General features: G+C 38.4%; 1 protein-coding gene across 1 annotated transcript in view; it reads right to left on the bottom strand.

Annotated features, from left to right (window-relative positions):
* Positions 1-17218, bottom strand: part of CDH13 (cadherin 13) — a 3439935-nt gene that overhangs the window by 1863522 nt on the left and 1559195 nt on the right. Inside the window, exon 6 of the mRNA XM_044088622.1 lies at positions 1137-1281. Coding sequence (XP_043944557.1) covers positions 1137-1281 — 145 coding nt within the window. The remainder of the gene's footprint in view (positions 1-1136; positions 1282-17218) is intronic.

Raw genomic sequence — 17218 nt, 5'->3', positions numbered from 1 at the left:
TGAAGAGTGTTAAAACCTAACAAACAGGCATGTACTGAGCTCATTAAACGATCTCAACAGTATTACCACCAGATGAACAAACATTCTGAACAGAGTACATTAAATGAACTGGACAGAGTTACCACCTAAACAACAAACATCATAAACACAGCACATTAAACAATCTGAACAATGTCGCATCAAAGAACAAACAACAATCAGAAGATTGTTAGCATCTACAGAACTAAAATCCTGAACAGAGTATATTAAACAGTCTGAATAGTGTTACACCTAAAGACAGACATCCTATAATGACCACATTAAACTGTTTGAGGCCAAAGGAACAAACTGCCTTTAACACACAATACAAGATTAGCTTATGACCTCCTATTCATGTCGCATCAATGTTAAACTATAATGCATGGAATAAATGAGTAATGGCTGAATTCTGTGCTCTGAAAAATATTGTGGATAGTTTTGTACTAGCACTCAAATGTATCATTGTTATTGCTTAGTTAAACAGATGAAATACACTACATGTACAAAATTTTAACTGCCTTAATGCTGCTCCTTCAAAAAATAGAGGCAAGTAATCTGAAGATTTGAATGTAAACATCAGACAATGTTATATAAGTACAAACTACTATCACCATTTTTGAGGCATTCATCTGTGATGCATATTTCAGTAAAATAAAAACATTGTTTCTGATGAATGAAAAAGCTACAGAAACTGCAAAAACAAGCAAAAGAGGGATGTTTAACTGCATCACAACAAAAGTTAGTACAATAGTCTCCGGATTCATTGTTTTTTATTGTCACATCACAGCGATTTGCCACCTCTAAAATCTGGTCAACCATGTAGAAAAGAAGAAATTAGGTCTTTTCATTCACAGTGTCATATGTATATAACTGGTCTCATAAATATGCAAGCACCTCTCTAATTAGTCAGTTAACTAAGTTATGATTCATGTTCTAACTCACCAAACTATTATCTGTAACTTGTACTTTTAACTGCAGTTCATTATGACCTGTATGTCTGGGAGAGTTGTTGCTTCTTTAAGAAAGTACAACTATTTACTAATGAAAGGAAAATTAAGAGACCATGTGACTTCTACTCAGCGTCTTTACACTTAACAGGAAAAATAATTCATTAGTACCTGTTGGCGACCCCTCCAGGATATAACCTGTGTATGGTCCTTCTCTGAAGCTTGGCCTGTTGTCATTCTGGTCAATGACACTGATATCAAGGTGTACTGGACCTTCGATACGTTTACCAGTAATATCAGTTGCTTCAACTTGTAGCTATGCAGAAAGAGCAGAGAGATAATTATTTGACTGGTAACAAAGAAAAGTAGATCATTTAAAAAAAGTAAAGCGTTCATAACCTATATTTCAACTTAACATAACTGTTCCAAGAAAATTTATCTCATAAGATTTACATCAAAATGTAAAACAATTAACTGTTCTAGAGACCACTGAAAATTTATACGGATGAATTTGTCAATATCTATTTTGCAATCAGATGTTGTGACTACTATGTTAAAATGTACTTAGATAATGATAGAAAAATATTCCTTTCAGAAAAGAAAACATATTTATCCTTTGTTGACTGGGTTAATCCCACCAGGGCGATACCCTCTTTTCACAGGAGACCTGAGGTGGTATTTACACTACTATGGGAAATTTGGCCAGGGAATCTGGGAACTTTCCCTACCCCTTGCTCCAATTTTTGCCACCATTTCAAGCACATCCAAAGGATGATATACCCAGGAGTTTACTACTCCCACTAATGCTGTGTTGTAGTATCAACAATCTATCAACCTGGTGTGGAAATAGAACCCACAGCCTTCTGAACAAAAGGTAAGTGCTCTACCTATTGTGCCACTGAGAATGCTGAGGTGTGCCTTTTGAAAAGAAAATAAACTCGATTATAAGGGACTGTTTTATTATCTTAGCACTAGCAAATTCACAACTGCCTAGAAACGACAAATTGCTTTCTACTGAGGCAGCACAGGAACAGGTTGTAGCGAATGCATTATAAAATGTTGTAGGTATAAGGTGCTGTTACATATGAAAACACATTTATTAACAAGCACAGTCCATGACGGTCTATGATCATGATCCAGAAAAAAGTAATGCTGCCAGTGCTATCTAGGCAACACTGTAGCACCCAATATTATAATGGTGATAATCTAAAGATTTAGTCAGATGACAAAGCTGCAATTAGTAATAGTTTTTTTAGTGTTCGTTATCATACCTCTACATCTAACAATGCACAGTTACCCTTACTTATCCTAGTGTTCTCCTACTAGCACATGCAATGCAGTTGTGCAGGCACTCTCATACATAGATAGACAGACATACACACAATGAGTCTCCTGCACAATCTCACATAGACATTCAGACAGCAGTGATCATGTCCCTATAGACACACTGACAATCACAGAAATAAGCACACAAATGACTTCACAGTGCTTCCGTCCGGCAGTGATCTGATACTTTCATTGAAGTGAATGGGAATGCAGTCTAAAAATATACTATGCAATTCTTTATGGTTTGTTCCCCAAATAGTGCGGTACAGCAGGTCTATATTACATGATTGAACGTTTAGTTAATTGAATAACTAAATGTCGATCGCTAAATTTCAAAGACCCAAAACAGCGAATGGCAGTTTCCACACAGGGAAACAATGCTGTTGTTCTACCTAAAAAAAAAACAATAAACACAAATGAAGTGGGGGGTTTCGCCTTTCACAACCCCTGATGTGGGGCTGTGCCCCCCACCCCCACCCCTAACTAAATATACCAAGTCCGAGATTGCTCCACATTGAAGAAAGGGCAAAGCCTGTGTAATGACCAAATGACTTGCTTCCCTGAGTGGAAACTGTCATTCGTGGTTTTGGGTCTTTGACATTTACTGATCGACGTTTAGTTATTCGACTAACTAAACATTTGATCATGTAATATAGACCCTGGTACAGCTACTCTCTGAATTTCTCTTCCATTCTCTTCAGATGCTGGAGATATTTCTGAGGGGCAGCCCATGGCTAATTAGCATTTGACATGCACTTAGACTTCTGCATTTGCATGCAGCCTCAATGCCAGGATTACTGTCTAAAGCATACTTCGTGCCATCACACAGATGTAATAGATCAACACTGTCTGATTTATTTGACAACTGAGTAGTCCCTGCAGTGAACTGAATTGTGCAGTGCATCCATCAGTGGTTCTGAATCCCAGGGCAGAAATGTAAATGAATAGGTAGATTTCATTTCTCCAGTATACCTTGCTTCCAGATTTGCATAAGATTAGTTTAAGGTCAGGAAATATAACGTTCTATTGTGTGTATGTATGTATGACCGACACAGGTCTACAATAACTTTCTCTCTCTCTAAATATATATATATATATATATATATATATATATATATATATATATATATAGTTACATACAAACATGCATACACATGTGCACACAGATACACACACACACATTTGGTGAGTACAATTGTACGCATTAATTAGGTTCAACTATTCCAAAGACTTTTGCTCATTTCCACACTCTCATTATTATTAAATCATTTTATCCAGCATTAAGTGGACTACATCTGATCTTAAATCTTAACTGTTGTCAGATTTGAATATCATCAGCTCCAGATTTAAGGTAAGTGGCACTCATATATATTGATGTTGCAAACGTACCCTCTTCTAGTCTGTTTTTTGATTAATTCCATTGCAACAAATATTAGCTTAGCTTGTTATCATTCTATAGAACAACACCCTCTTGAATTTTTAAAAAAAAATCATTTCAGAAGTCCATTAGGAGCCTGCTTGATTTCTTCCAGTGAACATGACTGAAATCATTTCTAAATAATGCACTGTACATGATTTAATGCAGACAGACATGAACTGGACTAAGGGGATTAGTAAGATTTATATTTTCTAGAAGATATTATGAAAGTTCATTGTTAATCCTAGGAGATTTGGCCCAGCAAGTACTTATGTTCCTCGTACTGCACAACCATTAAAGTGATAATTTCTGAATGTCAAGTTCTGCTTTGAGGATGTAGATTCATTTAATGTTGTTTATAAAAGACATATTTAGTAATGGATGCCAAGTAATCAAATAAGGATTTAACATGCTTTGATGATAAAGTATGCAGGCACTTATCTACAATGTTCAGTGATAATTTCTATATGAATTTAATGAGACTGTATTAAAATGATCTAGCCCAAAATTAATGAAGACAATTTTATTATAGTATGAAAACTTTAGGCTTTATACAGTATGGGGAACTGTACAAATATGCAAAGGGCATGAGTCCACAGTTACACTGATAAAATGAAAGGTATGTGATGACAAAGCTGCCTATAAGATCATTAAACATCAAACTACTAAAATACCCACTAGTTTTCCCTCAGTATACAGGAGTTTAAGAACACAGCTCTTCATTCACTCAACCAGGTTAGCTTTAGAGAAGGTTATAAAGCAACTTTGGGATGGAACATCAGCTTATTCCATAGGTAGGTAATTTTATGGGAGGGGTATCAGTGCGACCTTTAAATTTTGTTGATTGCAGAATTATTTTAGGTCTTTGGAATGGGAACTGGTTTTATTTCAATATTTGTTAAGCTGTAGACTATCCAACAAGACTGGATCTTTCATATCATTGCAGGCCAAGCATGAATCCTGGACCAAGAGCCTATTTGAACTGCCTCAGAGTGATAAGGCTTTTAGATGTTATGTATAATTTAGACAGCTCACATTCAAGACTTTTTTTTTTTTTTTTATGAGGAGTCTTTGTGTTTTTTCATATTGGGCATCCTTGATGTTTAGTTGAGCTAAGAAGAAACATCTCCTAACAATAGCTGTTGGTCAAAAGAGGGCTTATAGCCCAGGAAATTAACTAGGGCTATAGTAATGGTATTGACTTTAAATATAGTTCAATTTACATAACAGGTGAATATTATTCTTTCCAAAAGAAAAAAGTATTGCACTTCTGCGCACTAAGCATGAGTGTGTGGCCTTGGTACCAGGTGTTGGTATGGTCTATACCCATTTGAATATGAGTATAAGTTGTGCTGTTAAGGAGAGCAGTGAGTTTGCAGATGTAAGCCAACCTTGTCAGCCATAGAGCCTAGACATTAGCTTAAACAATGGAGAAGTACATAATGAAGAGGAAAAGGGCTCATATGGATCCCTAAAGGATACCATGAGTAACAAACCATTTTGAGGAGAGTATGTGCCACTGACCATACTGTCAGGGTTCTATCTGTAATCAAGTTAATTATCCATTTTGCCATAGTGTGGAACAGCAACAAGAGCTTTAGCTATGTCCAGCTAAGCAGTTTGTATAGAGTTGGCAATGTTAAGTCATTCTTTTCCCAGAAGTCCACAGGATTTAATAGACAGGACCTAACTTTCATGAAGATTAGATCACTCAAGTTGAGGATTTATAGGCTGCTAATATCCTTTTTGTAAACTTCATTACAATTAATACAATAAAATGTATAGTTGTCAGGAATGTGGTAGGACCACCCTTATGAAGAAGTTCCGCTAGAGCTATTCTTCAATACTTCAACATGTAGTCAGTAAAAAAAGCTGAAATTGAATAGATTTTCAAGAGATTTGGAGTGACTCCATTTACTGCTGACAGCTAAAATATCCAGGTATGTCATCAATGCCATCAATATCCACAGAGCTAATGGTTCCAGTTTGTAGAGAGTTGTCAGGGCCTGATAGTAGTAAAGGGGAAAGAAAATGCAAGCGGAAGACATTAATGAAATTGGAACTAAATTTAGCAGCAAGTATATTTACAATCTCATTTGGATAAAAGTAGGTGGTACCATTTAAGATCAGTTTTGTACAAAACTGCACATTATTTCTGTGTTTCAGCATAGTTATGGAACCTTTTCTGGATTAGACTACAGCCCTCTGCAGGACGCACTTACACACACACACACACACACACACACACACACACACACACACACACACACACACACACACACACACACACACACACACACACCACATGACATGCACCCAAACAGCATTCAAACAACTGCTATCTCACCTACTGCATTCCTGTCCTATCTGAAAGAAGACAGCAGCCTGAAAAAAATATGCATGTCGACAAAGGAAACAAATGCAGAATCATTACAGAAGGTACCACAGTTATGAATGATAATGATTGTATATTAAAATGATAGCCCTAGCTTGAGCCATGATGGACAGCAGGACAGAGTGGAGTTGGGTCTTGAAAAATTCCGTGTTAGGTATAGTCCTAAGTGAAGGAGGCAGAGAGTTCCATTTTTTGTCAAGAGAGTAGGATAACAGTAGCTGGCCAGCAGAATGTTTTGGTCTGTGAATAGAGATTAGGTTTTGGTGTTCTGATCTCAATGATTGGCTAGGGATATAAGAGGGAAGGATGTTGTATAAAGCAGGGCATTTTTCAGGGTAGAATATTAATTTATGAGCAGTTGTTAGTTGGAGATAGTTGAGGTGGTTAGGGAGCTCTAACCAGTTTAGAGATTGAAGGGTAAGGTAATGGTGGGTTGTGGTTTTGGATTTAGTGGCGAATTTAGAGATTTTATTATAGCAAGCTTCAAGTTTAGAGGTGAGGGATGCAGATAGATTACTTAGTAGAGGGGCACCATAAAGGAGAGAGGGAAGGAGGTAGGAGGTAGCTAAGGTGTGCCTAGTGGAGTTTGAAAGAAACTGGTTGTTCCTGTAGAGCATTCCTAACTTTTGGTGGGTTTTTTTTATGTTTTGTTGTATGTGGAGATCATATTTGAGGTGCTCATCAATGGTAATGCTAAGGAGTTTTGTGGAAGGGACTACTTCTATGGGAGTATTGGTTTGGCTTAGGATGTTGAAAGTGTTTTTGTCAAACGAGGAAGCCTTGGTAGGGGAAAAAAAATAGTATTTTAGATTTGTTGGAGTTGAGGGAAAGATGGTTATTGTGCATCCAGTTTCCTGTAGTGGAAAAAGCTTTTTGTGTTTTGGACAGAAGTTCGGAAAAATTGGGGGCGACGCAAACTAAGGTAGAGTCATCAGCGTATTGGATGACTGTAGTGTCAGGGAGGGCAGAGTGAAGGTTATTTATGAAGATGTTGAAGAGTATGGGACCGAGGATGGAACCCTGAGGAACTCCGTTAGGAGTAGGTAAGAAGGAAGAGGTACAGTCCTTCCATCTGACAGCTTGAGATCTATCAGAAAGGTAACTGGAGAACCAGGAAAGAGTATCTGGGGAGAGATTAAGGTAGGAGAGATGAGAGAGAAGGTGTGTATGGGATATGGTGTCAAAGGCTTTTGAAAAATCTAATAGAACAGTGGATACAAGTAAACCAGAATTGCGGGCTTGATTAACTGTTTCTAAGAAGGAGAGTAGGGCAGTTATGGTGCTGTGGCCAGGGTCAGAAGCCGTGTTGGGTGGGAGTAAGTAGCTGATTATGCGTTAAGTAGGGTAAAAGTTGGTGGTGGACGCATTTTTCTAGAATTTTAGATAAAGGAGAGAGTAGGGCTATGGGGCAGAAGTTAGAAATAGAGGTATTTTTACCTCCTTTGTGAAGTGGTAGAATGTAGGAAGAGCGCCAGAGTTTGGGTACATATGACTGAAAATGGTTAGCTTACTGGTGTCTTCTTCCTACTGTAAAATGTTTTTTTTTTTTTTGTTACAAAGGCAATAATCCAGATATATCACTCAACTATTTATTCCTTTCCCTCAAAATGCATGTTTCTGGGACTACTTGTGGCAAAAAAAAAAAAAAATATATATATATATATATATATATATATATATATATATATATATATATTAGTGCAGCAGTGTTATTTTTCTTCCTATTATATTTTGCTTTCTAGAGTTCTTAAATAAAGCAAGTTCTGTTTACGAAGATGAAAATACTGTTATCAAGATGAGAAACAAGAAGACACCTGGTAACTTTAAATCCCAGACTAAGCTGTGCACTTTATAGGATAAATATTTACTCAGACAAACTAAAGGCATGCCTATGAAACAGGTCTGAATTAATAACCAGCAGAGACAGTTCATTCCAAATGCATGAACCTCAGGAAATGATACAGATGCTGTATAAGGAATATATATAACACATTTTCCAAGACTGCCCTGAGACATACTTCCATATTTTTGTTCTTCAAAACTAACCAGAGGTTGATGTTGCAACAATTTCAACACAGTGTAATTGTATCTACAAAACGAGATATCAAAGGAACCAGAGAGTATAGAATTTCAAAAACTGTGAGATGAAGGCATGATTTCACAACATGTTATGACTTTCCATATGATAAAAACATTGATTACTACAGCAGCTATTGGTTATTAGTAAAAACTTTCTACTATCACCTTACTCTTATTTCATGTCACACAGACAGACATGATATGAGGTAGTACTTGTATATATAAAACATGGCAAAATTATTTGTAAAAGAGGGGGAGGTTTTGTGTGTGTGTGTGTGTGTGTGTGTGTGTGTGTGTGTGTGTGTGTGTGTGTGTGTGTGTGTGTGTGTGTATACACAGACACTGTTGCAGTTGACAAAAGTGCTTTACGTGGAGTTTCTGCTTGCTCCCTTTTGCACTGGTTTTCGTTGTAGCAGGTTAACAGAATTTGCCCTTACCCCCTCTGTTGTGCAATCTCAAAGTTTATATGTTTTTTGCTTTCTTTGATGTTCAATCACCTTACACTTTGATGTAAAGCGATTGCTTGTGCTTTTTCTGTGTTCGCTTTTATGATATATATATATATATATATATATATATATATATATATATATAGATATAGATAGATATAGAGAGATATACAGATATAGATATATATATGTGTGTGTGTGTGTGTGTGTGTGTGTATAAGATTTCCATAGTGCAGCATGCCACATGACTTCAGTCTTTAGGTTAGTCTCTCTGGCATGTCATTAAAGTATTCAAATGCATCATTTCAGCTCTCTTTTGTGTGTGTGTGTGTCTCTTCTTTACATTGCCTGTTATCAGTAAATTGTGATAACCACTTCTTTGGTCATACAGGCGATGGTCATGCCAGACTGGCAATGGGACTTTGTTTCAAGCCATACATTGACTAAGACCACATTGTCTAGTGACACAAGTGTCTCTTTTATTTAAACATGTTACCAGAACCACTGCTTCCAAATAAAGCACATAGTTAAGTTTTCTGATAGTATGCATTTCTTCAGATCCACTTTTTGTGGAATATTCTCTATTTTTAGATAAAAGTAAGCTGAAATTTGGTTTTAGGCCCTTTACCACCTTTAGATCTGCATTCTGACAATTTTCCTACTGATACTGGTAATTACAGCCAACCTCTAATGTTTTACTGTTAACTTTCTTAAACTGTTAAGCATGAAGGATCTGTCAAAATGTGTTAAACAACTCCAGTCAATAATTTTCAACAAATATAATATAAAACATAGAAATAAAAGCATGTACATATCTTTAAATATACAAAGTGCAAAACATGCGAAATGTGAAACATAAGAGACAATTGCTATGTAACCCATGGTACTTTAAACTTTAAGAAGCAGTTCAATGAACTCTACAAAGTTTGTAACCCTGAGAAAATACCGCATATTGCATGCTTCTGATTTTAGATTTAAATTTTGTTAGAGAACATTCAGTTTCTTAAAATCCCAACACCACTACTACATTCCCCTACACACACACACACACACACACACACACACACACACACACACACACACACACACACACACACACACACACACACACACACACACTCACACACACGCACACACACTGCGACTGACTCATACTTATCCTCCTTGAATCTGTCACATCCTCTGTCTACAGTATTTTGCCTCAGTCTGGCCACTGATTAGCCCTTCTTCAGGTAGGTCCCTATAATTCACTAGTGCCTTTTCACATTCTGCTGAAGACCTGCAGCTAGTCGAAGGAGTACCAAGCCAGGAAACCAACTTAACATACTGCAAGATATTGGCTCATATAATTACAGAAAACAGTGACATTCAGAAGTGTTAGCCTGCTTTTAGTCGTGTGTATCTTTCCAAGATCCCTTAACCATACATCCCTTCTCAGCCTTCTCTAGCTGCGTATCAGCGTCAATGTTACCAAAATGTTACACTACAAAAAGAGGCATTTTTAATTTGGCCACACATATAACCCATATGCTAAAATGAAAAGCACAGATTCAGTCACTGAGTGCAGACCTTCCATACTCCACTGCCCATGTTTCATTTCCTCTTTTTAAAACTGAAAAAGTCTTGACAGATTCCATACATCAGGGTCAATAGTTCTTTACCTGGGGATTAAATTGTGTGTTTAATTTAGAAGTGTGTTATGCAATCTCTAGGCATGCATTATCCTATTCTATGGTAGGAAGAAGATACCAAATTTGCAGTGTGGCATTATGTGGCATTATATGCAAATGCAAGACCCTACTTGAATAAATGTAGCAAAAATATTTAAGTAGATGCAGTGGTGGTGCACTTTCTTTCTCATCTCTTACACAGTTTGCAGCCTGAGAGTTATGAAAGGTTATTTGTGTTACAAGGATTCTTCCTTGAGAACCATCCACTTGAAGGTAAGACAGTGCCACAATAAACTGGGAAAAGAAATTATAAGGATTGAAGGAAAGCTAAAATGAACGTTGAAGTCAAGCTGTACAACAGAGGTGTCATTTAGAGTAAAACATGGATGATACATTGTGTTAATACGTGGCAAGAATAATCTTCGTTAGCAGAAATCTAGCTTAAAGTAGCTCTGCTGAAATGCACTAAGTGTGTTGACAATGTAGGGGCCCCATGCTAGCTTAAAGTAGCTCTGCTGAAATGCACTAAGTGCGCTGACAATGTAGGGGCCCCATGCATCCTGCACTAATGAAGCTCACACTGACAGGAGTAGCAAGGAGAAGAAAGTCTCTGCCAGCAGCACTTGCAATCATGAACAGTTTAACAGGTATAGTGTCAAATTCTTTCCTTGAACCTGTCTACAGGTACTAGTAGCATCACATATGTAGTAATTACAATGATGAAAAACGTGTCTGGGGGGTTTGAATGCGATAAAAACAGCAGCATTGTGACATACACTTACACTAAGAAGGTTCATAAGGCCAGAAAAGCAATATAAAAATCTTTCATTCCACATCATTTTTAACCAATGAAACTCAGATTTTCTTATATTCAGTCACAAATGCATATCAAAACTGCCCAATTTGATCACTTCTTATGGTAGACATTCTACAGATATTTAAGAAGTGCAATGCATTAATCTGGTATTGGCCATTCTGATGCCCTAATCAGCATGAAGAGTCATACAGTTACAAACAGAAACTCTAAATGCTTTTTATTTTATTTTATCTGCATCATGATAACAATTTATCCCAAAGTACACAGCAAGTGGATTGTGTAGTTCTGGCAATTCTAGATATCCCATTTTGGGTTGAGTGACACATGAAAGAGGAATGTTATTATGCAGATCTGTGAATAATGCTCAAAGTATTTTTTCTTTGCTATAGTCATAGTCATGAACACAACTAACCAGATTTATATTATGCCAACAGAGTCTGCTGACTGCCTAAAACTGACTGGCCTGCAAGAAGAGGGAAATGACAGCAATCATGGACAATTCATGAGGTTTGAAGGGTACCAAAAGAATCAGCATGGGCCAGCCCAAAGTAAATCACACTGCCACATTCAGAAAAAAATTATGCTTGTCCCAGTCCCCTTCAGTAATACACAGTGATATCACATGACATTTGACAACCTTTATTAATTTCAGACATAACTTTATTTCATTTTTTCAATATTAATTGTGACAGGAATGACCTTGTAACCACAACATAAAAATCCTTATAACATAAATCAGGACAGTGTACTCACTCACCCTGCCTGAATAAACAGCGTCCATACTTCTGCACACTTATTCTAATCAATCAAGAAGCATCCTTCAGCTCACTTTCATCCCCAAAACTCATTGTATCAACACCTAACACCAACAGGGAGAACAAAAGAGGGACAAGCCTGCCCCTCTTCTCCACCAACCAGCCTGACCACAGGCTGTTCCCCCTCTCTTACAAAAGAACTTTCACCAAATCTTCTAAAAATAAAGTTAAATGTATGTTAAACAAATCTAAAACAGACTCGTTCAAAATGCACTCCATTGGATCTAAACCAAACTTGGTCCCTGTCATCAAAATTCCTACTTTCTATCGAATACATACCCAACACTCTCGACTGCCATGCCATAATAATACGCCTCTGTGTGTGCTCCAAAGCCTTAAAACTAGCAGCATTCCTCCAACACAAAAATGGTACTATCTCTAACCATACAATGCACATGCCTGGATACAACATCTGCAATATAAACAAATCCTCCCTTATCTTACTCCTAACTGCTTCTTAGGAATTATTCCCATATCATTATAAGCCAAATGTGTCACCAATATTTGAAGAAGCCCCATCCATAACTGTATCACTTCAATTCTATCCATAAACTGAGTCCACCTAAGACCTCTAATCCTGTGCTAACTAACTGTCCACTTCAATCGACGCAAACCCAAGTCCATTCCATCTGTCCTAACTGCTGTCTTTTTTGCTGCCCAATAGATATACAAATGCCCAAGATGACAATGTCCTTTCCTGAAAGAAAAAAAAAAACACACATTCATTTTCAATTGAATCCATTACCTAATACAAGATAAAAAGGCACTGAAAGACCACTTCCCCACTCTCTGGAGGACCTCAATGGATCTGCCTTCCCTTTCCAAATCCAAAGCCCTATCAATACAAAAAGAATGAGTGGAGAACCTCCCACCTGGAAAACCCATACAACAAAGTGCCCTTATTACATGTACAAACCGATTACCCCATTACCATCTTATCCCCTTAAAACTGAAAATAAAACAGATTGCGAGGGCTCCCCATATGAGTCCACATCAATTCCACAGCCCAACCCAACAGACAAAGCCCCTGAATCCTATCTTTCCTCAAAACTATCTGCATGCCTCTCTATTTTTAGACCTATGTAACCAAATCTGCACTGACCATGGAAAAAACATAAGTCCCCTAACTGATGACCCTAATGCCACAAAATACATCCATAAACACAAAAGTAGCTCTCAAAACATAATCCACTCACTCACCTACCTCTTCAATAAAACTTTCAAAATCTGTCTCATCAATGGCCAACACATATCCATATTTGCTGCAACCACTCTACCCCATGCTCTCAATGTATGCTCTACTGTCCTGGACTTTGTGAAATCATGCAGCCCAGCCATCTGCACATATATACTAATTGCTGTCAAGTCCCCGTTACGTTATTGCACTGCCTTATTCTGCCCCTAAGCCCAAGCCAAGTATCGCAATAATAGTTCTTCTGACCAAACTGCTTCATGCTCAGACAACTGCAAAATAAAGTTATCAAAATCATATAGTGCCCTACCATATGCTCTTCTGGTAGACACCACTCAAGACCGATGCACCAATCTCCTGGTTATGTCAACCCAAGATGCCACACCTTGTCTGCCAACACCACTGGCACCTCCTCTGCCTCCATGGCCAACTGTCAGAAGCTGGAAAACTGAAATTGACACAAGCTGCCAGTAATCTCATTCCTAAACCCTACCACATGTACATCTGTGAATGAGAATGTATTAACAAACTCTGCAAAACTAACTTATGTATAATCAACAACAGCAATTTGGATCTCACAGTCTTTGCTTGCAAAACTCGCACCACTGCCATATAATCTGAATTAAAAATTACCCTCTTTCCCCTCAATCACTCCTGCCAAACTACCGACGCAACCCAGATTGGCATTAACTCCAGCAAAGCAACATCCCTTTTCCACTCATCCTTCCAATCCAGTGGCTAATGAGCCACAAAATATTCCACTCCAGAAAATGCACCCATTCCAATGCATCCAATGCATCCATAAGCAATTTCAGCTAGCTCCTCTTGACAACCCCAGTCAATTGGTCAAAAAGAGATACCATTAAACTGCTCCAAAATTAACAATCAAAGTGCCAAATCAGCCTGCACCAACTTGTTAATCTTGACCCAATGATGTTTTCTCTTCCCTCCTTTCAACAAAAAGGCTACAGACGTATAAAAAGTACAACCTGGATGAACTGCCTGACATGCAAAATTCAGAAGCCCTAGAAGCTCCATAACTTCCATAATCAGCACCTTATCCTTGCTCATGACCTGTCTAATCTTCTCCTTCAATTGAGCTATCTTATCAGTCGGCAAACAAAACAACTCACATTCAAAATTCCCTAATAAACCCAAAAAATCCAAAACCTCAGCTGGGCCTTCCAACTTCTGCCTAGCCAATGGGACCCCCAACTCATCATACATCTCCAAAAACTCTCACAATCCTTCAAAAGCTCCCTCAAACCACTCACCTACTATCAAGAAATCATCCAAGTAATGCACCGCCCTCTGCATATCCACCCACTGCTGCCAAACCCAATGAAGTACAGTGCTAAATTTTTCAAAGGTAGTGAAGGCTACTTAGCATCCCATTGGCATGGCCTTATCAAAGTAAAATTTCTTTCCAACTACCATGCCTAATAATGGCCACACCTCCTCCTGTATTGGCAAAAGGCGAAATGTAGATTCAATGTCCACATTCACTTACCCAAGTATCCTTAAACCCCCATATAGCCTTCACAGCATCATCCAAAGATGCATAACTGACCTTGGCATCCATGAGTGAAATTAAGTCATTAATGGAGCTCCGTTTTGGGTATGACAAATGGTGAATCAGCCTGAACTCACTGGCCACCTTCTTAGGAACCATGCGTAATGGTTAAACCATAAAAATCTGAAAGATGGGCTATCAAAAGGACCCAGCAACCTACCTGCCTGTTGTTCCATCTCTACCAAACCCTCCATTATTTGCTCCTTCAGTGTACAGATCACAAATTGCTACAGGCCACCCCATCCTCCACCACCCTTGATTTAATAGAAAACCACTGAGAAAAGCCATCAACTATTTATTCCTTAAGGGAAGAATCAGGAAATTGCTGGAGCATATGCCACGATGCTTCCATCCAAACCACAGAATGCATTCCTCCGGTCATCCCCTTGTCCCCTGACAGGACATTCTTCCCCATAACCCTCAAATATTCTTCATACTTCAGAGATTCTGAAACCCCTGAAAAGAAGAATTGAAAAACAGCCCCATCAGTTGAAAGAGAACTCAGAGTCACCAATTTAATCTCCTGCTGACCACACTGCACTGCTGGATCATTCACTGCACACTTTGAATAAGCATGCAAGAACTTCCACCCTACCCAAGAGCAACATCCTGCATTAAATGCCCAAAATACACCTCCCTTCTTCCCTTACCTCTTCCCTTTACTAACTACCCCAAAGCTATCCATCATAGTAGCTAGCCATATGTCTGGATGTCAAACCTCCCAGTGGAGAGAGTATACAACTGCTTTCTGCAGCTGAAACTTCTGGTCATACCATAACCAAGCGGTCTCTGGTCATAAAGGCTGAGCCTCCAAAATCATAAGAAAGTAAGCCAAAAGTGGCATAGCCAAAGAATATTCATTCTCCAGCCAAACTGCCATATAGTAGACAAAATCTACCACCCAATTATCCCGCATCCTGGGTTGCAGCCTATCCTTGCTATTTGCCTTCTCTGATGCCACCAGTCACTGCATCCCTTCCACATCAATTAATTCAAAGACATTAACATACTCCCCTTTCCATATCTTCTCCTTAACTGAGGATGGAATGTGAGGGACAGAAAAACTGTCCCTACACCTTGCCACAAAGCCTGGGTAGCTAACCAATTACCAGACGGTAAGCCAAAATCGAATCCAACTTCAGAAAAGGATCCTATCCCACCCAAAGGCAACCCCAAGCTCACCACAGACGACCCTATACTATCATTCCCACAGATTGCTTCACCCTGTCCCTACTTGTAACCCATCTGTGTATCCCCAATAGAACCTCTAACTTCACCTCTTCCCCAGCTATTCCACAATCATTCCCCATATACTCCAAAGCTGCCCTACCTAATGGGACTCCCAACAGCATTACCTGTTGCTCTATCCTAAGTCACTCCAGCCACCAGGAGATCCACTGCAACCACATCTATCAACTGCCATGCTTGGTTCCCATGAGCCACTGACCTGGTCTTTGTCGCCAGACATCATCTCTTTTGACTGGACTTGACTGCATCATCTGCCATCCTGGAGCCTGCATTAGGCAGCCTCCCACCTTTGCCATAAACTCTACATATTCACTATCTGTAACAAAAGAAACACTAAGATCAAAAGGAAAAGAGGATAAATTGAACAGACAGGCCTACATGTAGCTCTCCTGTGCCTATGGCTTTTAACAGCCACAGAGTTCTTTTATATTATCTGATTCCTTCAGTTTGTACTACTACCTCAGACCTTTTAATGACTTTCTTCTTAGAAAACTCTAACTACCAGTGAAGCAGGTGCAATAACATCCCAAACTCCTTGCCCCTATTCTGGAATACGTTGTGCATACAGATCAGATATCAGAGTTCAACTTTTTTTTTTATCTAATCTTGCATTCAGAAACATGTAGCAAATGGCAAACCAGAATGGTACCTACCATCATGAACCACATCTTGTGCTATAAATATCATGACCCTGTGAACATTTAAAATGTATACATAGCATTCAATTTCTTAGCAAAAAATCTGGGCCAAGCCAAAGAATGGGGGACAAAGTCCCAAAATAGGAAGACATTTTAAATATTGCTCTTATAAACTTAGAAAGCTGTGAGAATAAAAGGTTTTGCCCTACCTAGCGGCTCACATAAATTTAGAAAGTTGCTACAATACTGGGATTGGTGCTATTTCCAGTAAGATACAAAGTCTGAACTCCAAATGTGTGCCATTATTTAGTGACTTCAATCTTTAGTAATTTGCAAGAACTACAAATTTAATGAGGAACAGACCAAAATATGAAGCAAAATCAGTACGAAAATCAGAAGAGCTGAAACGCATGACAGAATGATGTAGCTCCTCTGCGGACCAACTGTCCACGCTGCCATGCAACCTCATTTCCCTATGGTCATACCTCTCAATCTCTTAAAGCAAGAATCCAAACAAAGCCATAAAAATGGGGGAACAAAGGCCCAAAAATAGGGATAATTCTTAAACATTGATCCTACAAACTTAGAAAGTAGATAGAATAACAGTTTTTTTATTTGCTAAAGGCTATGAAGT

The sequence above is a fragment of the Protopterus annectens genome, chromosome 11.part0, assembly GCF_019279795.1.
Source record: "Protopterus annectens isolate FY-2018-M chromosome 11.part0, PAN1.0, whole genome shotgun sequence".
NCBI classification, from domain to species: Eukaryota; Metazoa; Chordata; order Ceratodontiformes; family Protopteridae; genus Protopterus; species Protopterus annectens.
Note: the sequence above shows the minus strand (reverse complement) of the source record. Positions and strands in the feature narration are given on the sequence as shown.